This window comes from Myotis davidii, unplaced genomic scaffold (assembly GCF_000327345.1).
Source record: "Myotis davidii unplaced genomic scaffold, ASM32734v1 scaffold238, whole genome shotgun sequence".
In the NCBI taxonomy this organism is placed as follows: Eukaryota; Metazoa; Chordata; class Mammalia; order Chiroptera; family Vespertilionidae; genus Myotis; species Myotis davidii.
This window is the reverse complement of record NW_006293779.1, coordinates 5,111,603-5,119,990: the sequence shown is the minus strand read 5'-3', so window position 1 is coordinate 5,119,990 and position 8,388 is coordinate 5,111,603. Positions and strand designations below refer to the sequence as shown.

General features: G+C 51.2%; 1 protein-coding gene and 1 long non-coding RNA gene across 2 annotated transcripts in view; both read left to right on the top strand.

The window, feature by feature from the left end:
* LOC107183720 lies at positions 1-1,456 on the top strand. The gene is made up of 2 exons (XR_001514526.1): positions 1-40; positions 470-1,456. It is a non-coding gene; the product is annotated as an uncharacterized LOC107183720 (long non-coding RNA).
* A 1,193-nt stretch (positions 1,457-2,649) lies between these two features.
* Positions 2,650-8,388, top strand: part of TRIM54 (tripartite motif containing 54) — an 18,811-nt gene continuing 13,072 nt past the window's right edge. Inside the window, 1 exon segment of the mRNA XM_006779516.2 lies at positions 2,650-3,172. Within this exon segment, the coding sequence (XP_006779579.1) occupies positions 3,005-3,172 (168 nt within the window). The 5' untranslated portion in view covers positions 2,650-3,004.

Sequence of the window (8,388 nt, the reverse complement as noted above, 5' to 3'; positions counted from 1 at the left end):
AAATGATAGTGAAGATAATTAAAAGACGAAGAAGAGTAGGGTATGAAAACTGAAATGCAGCGATAACTAAAGGATAAGGAAAGAATATACAGCCCGGCTGGTGTGGCTCAGTGGTTGAGCATCAGCCTATGAACAGGAGGTCACGGTTCGATTCCTGGTCAAGGCACATGCCTGGGTTGCGGGCTCGATTCCCAGTGGCGAGGGGGAGGGGTGTAGGAGGCAGCCGATCAATGATTCTCTCTCATCATTGATGTTTCTATCTCTCTCTCTCTCTCCCTCTCAGAAATCAATAAAAATAGATTTTAAAAAAATAAAAGAATATACACTAATTTTAGATGTGTCTTTAATGCAAAGTTTATAGCCCTAAAGGATGAGCTATAAGTGTTTATAGTTTGACCTATAGGGGGCTTGCTTTACAATCCGGGTGCTCATTCCTTCTAGTTAATAAGACGTCAACTTCTCTCCTTAGGTGCTGACCCAATGAAGGTGACGTCCGCTGCCCGGTCCACTGGACACATCGAAGAGAGGAGCAAGTAGCCCTGTCCTGACATTGACCCTGAATTGCCCCTCTTCTTGTAAGAATCCCAACTCGAGAAGCACTGAGGGCATCCATCCCAGTGAGGATGCAGTTTCTGCCCCTGACGGCGTCACTGACCCTGGCCATACAGGGTCGCCCAGCGACTCTTCTTTTTTAGCTCCGGTCCCAATTTTAATGTTAGAGAGCAGACACACACACCCCCAGCCCTACCCTTGAGAGATCCCAGGCGGTGGTGATAGACTTCTCCCCAGCATCCTTTTCCCCGCGCCTCCTTTGGGATTTGAGCGCATGTCGGCTGGGTAGGGTCCCTGAGTCACTTGTGATATCTCCACCCAATCCAGAAAGCGGAGCAGAGTGGATCCAGTCCCAGAGCTGTGGTACCATTAATCCTCCTTCGTTGCAACTCTGCACCAAGGACTCTTAGCATCAGACTCATTCCTAAGCCCACACTCCTTTCTGGGTGGGACCGGCCCCACCTTCTTCTGGTGTCCATACCCCTAGCATCACCAACCTCATTCCATGCCACCACGCGTCAGCCGGGGAACAGGACGAATGCGTTTGAGGCTCAGGGGTAGTTCTCCCGCTTGTGGGTTGTCCCTGGGCTGCAGCTGCCAGCATCACCCCATCAGCATGGGCCCTGGGGTTGCCTGACGTTCTCAATCGGTGCCTGCTTCCGTTCTTTCACCACCTCTGATGCAGGCTGTTTTCAAAACAGGCATGAAACTCACAATAGGGAAATGATTGTACGTTTACAGACCCTTTTCCCACTCGGGCCTCTTCACACAACCTGTTTGGTATCCTCTCCCCAGCATTTATTTCCCGTCCACCAGGGTCAGAGTTTTGTACGTCCTCATACTTGTCTGTCCTGACTGGAAGAAGGGCTGAAGAATGTCAGTGAATAAAAGAGCTTTTGTCCAATTCCAGTGCATATGTGGGGCCCAAAAGACCAGCTGTGCCTAGGGTGGAGAGAGAGGCCTGTGAGGACCGGTGCTCACGGCTGAGAGCAGTCGCCTTGGAGAGGGGCGCCCAGGACTCTGTGGTGCTGGGGCCGAGGCCTCCTGGGGCCGTGTGACCATGACTTTGTCAGCTCTAAAGTTTCCCTGGAGGCCGATTCCCCTGGTGCTCAAAATAGGTCCCTGGCATTCGGGTCCTTTCTGCCCAGCTCAGCTTCTCTCAATTTCCCAACAAATATCAAGTCCTTGGAGTGGCTCCAGGGATGTGTTCATGGGTCAGAACGCCATCCTTTCTTGGGGGCAAGCTCATGAGGTCGCTCTAGGCCCTGGCACCACTGCCAGCTCTAGCCTCCAGAGCTGCTTTTCCTGGGGCGATGTAAGAAAGCTTTGGGCAAAAACAAAAGTGGACCAGCCCTGGCCGACTGCTCAGTGGTTAGCGCATCGGCCCATGGTCTGAAGGATCCCGGGTCTGATTCTGGTCAGGCACAAGCACCTCAGTTGCAGGCTCCATCCCTGGCCCCGGTCAGGGCGTGTGTGCGCGAGGCAACCAGTCGATGGGTCTCTCTCACATCAATGTTTCTCTCTCTGTGTCTCCCTCCTTCCCTTCCACTCTCTCTAAAAATCAATGGAGGAAAAAGATCCTCGGGCAAGGATTAGAAAACAACCACAACGTGGACCAGAAGTGTTGGACCAGAGCCTCTCTGGTCTCAGGTGCTCTGTTCTGAATCGTGGGGCTCAGAGGAAGCAGGCCAGGGTTGCTGGCTAAGCCTGGGAGGCAGACATTCTCACTGGCTGTCAGTAGGCCTACCAAGATCAGCCCTCCCTCCCTGAGCCATGGGGGGTCCCTCTCCAGCAGGCCGACTTACACTGTCATGCCCGGCACTGCCCTGGAAGCAGGGCCCAAGCCAGAGCTGAGTGGGGCCCAGGGGCTCACGGGGGCTTCTGAGTGACAGCAAGTGCGCGCTCGGTACCTTTGCCGGCCCACCTTCCCCATAAGCGGTGACGCTCACCCCTGCTCTTGCCCAAGAGTCACCCATTCCTGAGTGAGTCAGGGTCACTCGTTCGTTCGGTGACAGCTGTGGCTCGCCTTACAGGAGCTAAATTGGGAGCTGGAATGTCACACAGAGGCCCCTTGTTCCCCACCCCCACCTTAAAGTTAATCTGCTCTCTGGGGAGTGAGGGACAAACAGTGCTGCCTGTAGAGTGAACAGGAGTCCTTTGGGGAAGGAAAGGAGAAATTTCCAGGGGCAATTGCTCAGGGAGTGAGGGCTAGAGAAAGCTGCCTGCGCGTGGCTGCGGCACAGGGCAAAGAGGAGAGAGGAGACGTGTCTGAAAACAGCTAAGGACGCGGCATACTGTCAGAGGAAGGGACAGGGGAGAGAGCAGAGCTAGTTCCAGTGAGCCTCAGAGGCAGCAGAAGAATCCGCAGACTGAGGGAGGGAGGAGGGGTCCAGAGGCAGTGAGGCAAGGCCAGGTCCGGGCCAAGGCCGAGGTCGGCACCATCACTGAGGGGATGAACTTCGCAGTGGGTTTCAAGCCGCTGCTAGGGGATGCACACAGCATGGACAACCTGGAGAAGCAGCTCATCTGCCCCATCTGCCTGGAGATGTTCTCCAAGCCGGTGGTGATCCTGCCCTGCCAGCACAACCTGTGCCGCAAGTGCGCCAACGACGTCTTCCAGGTGGGCCCGGGCGGGGGCGGGCCAGGTGAAGGTGGACTAGTGGGAGACTTCTCATCAGAGCTGCCCCCCCCCACTTCCCCCTACTCCCCCGCAGGTGATGGGCAGAGTTCTCAATGGGACCGGACGGGTGGGGCTGTCCTGGCTGAAGGGAAGAAGAGCCGGGGTTCTAGGAGACCCCAGAGTAAGCATGAGTCAGCAGCTGCTCTGCAGGCTGCGAGGTCAGCCTGTGCTCGGACAGCAGCTGGGACGGTGGTATCTACAGAGGAAAGAAGACCCCGTAGGAAGTAGGAGGGAGGTGGTCCTGCCCCAGGCTGCGTGAGTCTGTACTGGACTCTGCATTCCAGTTTGGAGTTTCCGATTTCGAGAACATTATGGACAACCTGGAGAAAACATCATTGAGACCATGAACTATTACAAAATAAACCCCGTGAGAAAGGCCATGATGACAGGGAAACTACCTTAGAGCTCAGCACATCCATGTGTGGGAGGCAGAATTAGTGGAGAGGGGACTGGGAATTCTCCGCACTTGATAGTGTCAGGCCTGGGCCCCACTCCTGACTAGTCACCAAGGAGCCTGCTGGTCACAGAGGATTGAGGTGCCTTAGAGAGAAGGCGGAGAACAAACTTTACTTCCCAGAAATGCAACCAGTTTGGGTTTATGTGTGGTCACGGGGCAAAGCAGACCTAATCAGATCCACAGATATCATTTTAGCTGCCGGTTCAAAAAGAAGAGCGGCATGTACCAGGATGGTTTATAAATGGGCTTTCTTTCTTGCCCTGTGTCACTGGTATAGGTTCGGTCATCCACAAAATGGGGCAAAGTTCAGGAAGAGTGAGGGGAAGGACACACACACACACACACCCCTCTTGCTAATGAAGTGAAAACTCTGAATAGACAGAGCTGGCCTGCTTAGTATGCATGGCAGTGATAAGGGACCTCACGAACACACATTCTTCATCGGTACCAGAAATTATGAGGAAGTGTGTTGAACAGTGATTTTGAACTTAACCAAGAAAATGCTTCCCTTTTAAGCTCTTCGGGGCAGCATGCTTGGAGGGGAAGTAACGGGCTCCCTAAGCCAGGCCGTCCTCAGCTGGGGCCTGGGACGCACCCTTTGTCGGTTGTCTGCCATCTTCACTGATGCCCAGCCCCACAGCCTTTCCTGCCATCTCCCCATCAAGCCCCGTGCCCATCTCCTATTCCTCTATGAGTCCATTGGCTCCCGAGGATCTCAGGGCCAGTGATGTTCCCTCTCGGGGGGCCTACACTGACGGTTAGGCCTCCCTACCCCGGGCGCCAAGTCACATTCGAGAGGCTACCTTGCCCACCTAGGTCTTTCCCTTGGTCTGGGGAAGTCTCTGAACATCTTTCAGGTCGAGATGTCTAGGACGGAATGCCCAGAAGATTTTGCCTTCCCTTCTCATGAATTTAGAAGGAAACATCCTTTCATGAGAGCCTGAAATATGGGGAAGCAAATGGGAGTTTGGAAAGTGAAGCTAATGTTGTCTGTAAAAAGTGGTACGACTATTAAAGCGATGCACGTAGTATCCTCAGGCAGAGGGACACAGCACAGGAGGCCAGGAGATGTTTGCATGGCCTCCCTGTTCGAGGCAGGCCTCTGCGTCCGGGCTTACCTGCTTTGGTTCCTTGAAGCTCTGGCGTACTGGCCTGGGCCCCGAGGCTCCTGGGGACGCTTTGGGCCCAACTCGGTGCAGGGTACTTGGGGATGATGTGGTGCTTAGGGCTTCGGATCTTTTCAAGTGCAGAGCCCCTTGGGCCTCCAGGCAGAGGAGACTGAACAGCTTGTTTCTCGCTGCTTTATTTGGGCCGGCCTGGTGGGAGGCCGACCCAGTTCTCTGGCTGCAGTTATGTATGTTCTTCTCAGTAGATCTCCCTTGGAAAGATGAGCATATTTAGTTTCTTCACACATTGCCTCCACATTTTGACAACTCTAGGCATAATCAGATTGTCTGTTTTCTAAGTATAGGGACAAGAATAGGACTTCTAATTTCTCTAGCTTCAAGCCACTTAGGAAAAATACCCTTAGAACATTGCCTAGAAAGTTAATAGAACTTATAAAAATGATACAAGTATATTACATTACACACACACACACACATTTTTTAAACAGTGTGGACGTTTACATCATGAAAAGTGAATCTCCACCTTAGTGCTCCCTACTCCAGATGGAGGTAGCCATTACCAGTGTTCTTGATGGTCTTCAAGAAATTTCCATGGATAGGCACAAGTGTGTGTGTGTATGTGTGTGTGTGTGTGTGTGTGTGTGTATCTATATATATAAAACCCTGATATGCTAAGTGTCTGACCAAGCTGTGGACCAGCTGGTCGCTATGATGTTCACTGACCACCAGGGGGCAGATGCTCCAACCAGTAGGTTAGCTTGCTCCTGGGGTCCGGCTGATTGGAACTGGGCAAGGCAGGGCCAGACACACTCTGGAGCCCTCCCACAGAGCCCTCCCATGGTCCCTCCCCAGCCACCAGCTCCAGTCAGCCCCAATTGGAACTGGGCGAGATAGCCCTGATCAGCACCAATCACCAGCCAGGCGGAGGGACCCCACCCATGCACGAATTTCATGCTCCGGCCCTCTAGTATACATATATTTAAACTAGACTCATTGTCCTACACCTGCCTTTGTGCACTTTTTCTGGCAGTTGTTCTATATCCACACATTCAGATTCATATTTTCCTCCCCACCCCACCCCTTTTCTTTCTTTCTTTTTTTTCTTTACAGAGAGGAAGTGAGAGGGATAGAGAGCTAGAAACATCGATGAGAGAGAAACATCGACCAGCTGCCTCCTGCACACTCCCCACTGGGGATGTGCCTGCAACCAAGGTACATGCCCTCGTCCGGAATCAAACTTGGGACCCTTCAGTCTGCAGGCTGACACTTTACCCACTGAGCCAAACCGGTTAGGGCCCCTCCTCCTTTTCAAATGGCTGTATGATGTTCCATTATTATGACTGGGCCACAGTCTACAAGGTGTCCTCAAAAAATGTATATTCAGCCCTAGCAGGTTTGGCTCAGTGAATAGAGCATCAGCCTGTGGACTGAAGAGTCCAGGGTTTGATTCTGGTCAGGGGCACATGCCCGGGTTTTGAGCTCAATCCCCAGTAGGGGGCATGCAGGAGTTAGCCAATAAATGATTCCTTCTCATCATCGATGTTTCTATCTCTCCCTTTCTCTCTGAAATCAATTTAAAAAAATATATAAAATGTATATTCACTTAATAGCTGATAGCTCAATTGATGCTTCTAATGAAAGAAACATCAGATTTAACCCACTGAAATTAATAATTATTCAAAATGTATATACATTTTTGGGGACACCCTGTATTTAATCAGCCCTCTAAAACATTTAGATGGTGTTCAGTGTTTTGCTGTTCTAAAAACTGCTGTGATGGACAACAAACAGGAATTTTAGAGAACTGTGATTTTATAACAGCAGGTAAAACTAAAGCCAGGAAAAAATATTTGAAAAGTTAAAAGTTTCATTGAAAATGTGCGATAGTATTGAGGGTTTGGGAGGAAATCACCCATAATCCTACCTCCCCAACACCATTATTTTCATGTTTGCATATTACTTTCAAGCTCTTGACCCATATCTATACATAGTTTCATCATGGTTTAACTAGTTTTCATTAGAGCTGTAATCCCCCCCCTCTCTCAGTTTAAACATCATAAAACACCAAAACACACTATTAGCCCCCTTTAATTTCTCCCTTCCTCTCTCCCCACCCTGTACCCACTCAGCTACCGAGCATTTTGACTAGAAGAAAGCTGTCGGTGTGGGCGTTTGACACAAACATCTTCCCATGCGTTTCTGATTTGTAAACTCGGTTCACTCCCGAACTAGTTTAAAACGAGCCTCCCGTTTATTTTTATTCCTGCCCCCTCCGCTGTGGGCACTTGTTTATGAGCTGCAACCTGTGGTAATCGAACAGACGGCCAGAGGCCTTGTGAGAAGATGGCTCAGGAACAGCTTTTCTGGAGGATGGCCATCTAGGGAGAGATGTACGGCGATGGGAATATCAGGACAGGAGCCTCCTTCTCTCATACAGGGCGGTCAGGGAAAGAGATGACCTCTGTGTTTTGTCGCTCCTCCCCGAATTCCCGTTCTTTATGGGTTAATTGTTAAGACCTGTTGTTATCAGGCACAGGCCTGCAGCGAAACCCTACACAGCCAGCCTCCTCCACCGCTTCCACCTGCTCCCGAGGGCTCCAGCCCAGCCCTGCGCCCCTCTCCTCTGGGAGAAATCGATTTTTTTGACATTTTGTGAGTTGCACTGACCTTGCAGCAGGGTTAAAGATCTTACTGCCTTTAGGGAAGAAACTTGATTTAGGGAAACAAAAACCTAGACTGGAAGGGAGCATTCCTGGGATCTCCTCAAACCAGTTCCTTCCTTAACTTGCCCTGTGAGGTGCATGAGGCTCTTTCACCTCTTCAAACCTCTTACACACACACACGAAAGAGATTAAAAGGATGATTGAACTGATCGTTAACATCCTTGTAAATCTAACAATTGGATTTTACAAGTTCAAGAATTATGATGGGTTTCATTTTGAAGACCTTCCCATTCCATTGCTAGTGTCTTACCTTGAGGTCCTCCTCTGCCTGCCCCTCTTCCGTTCAGCCAGCCTCCCTTCGCAGAGCCCTGCGCGGGGCTCTTTGCTAGGCTCCGTCAGGCAGAGCCAGCCCTCCACGCTGATCCCTCTCCCACCCACAGCTTAGCGTTTGTCAGCACCTGGGTTCTTCTCAGGCTCTTCCACTTGTCTCCAAATGCCTGGTTTCTTCCGTGTGCTCCAGGGCGGGCTCAGAGGACCGGCCTGGCCCACTATTAGTCACGGGGGGAGAATGCCTCCAACACCTCCAACGTGCCCCCCTCCCCACCTCGCGTGGTGGGCCAGTATCCCAAATCAGCATCACTCTGGGGAGCTGGGAGGAAGGAAAACATTCTGACATAAGTATGGACTTGCTAGAGTAACTGCATTCACAAAGCATCTTTCTAGACCGGTGGTTCTCAACCTTCTGGCCCTTTAAATACAGTTCCTCATGTTGTGACCCAGCCATAAAATTATTTTCGTTGCTGCTTCATAACTGTAATGTTGCTCCTGGGATGAATCGTCATGTAAATATCTGATATGCAGGATGGTCTTAGGCGACCCCTGTGAAAGGGTCGTTCAACTGCCAAAGGG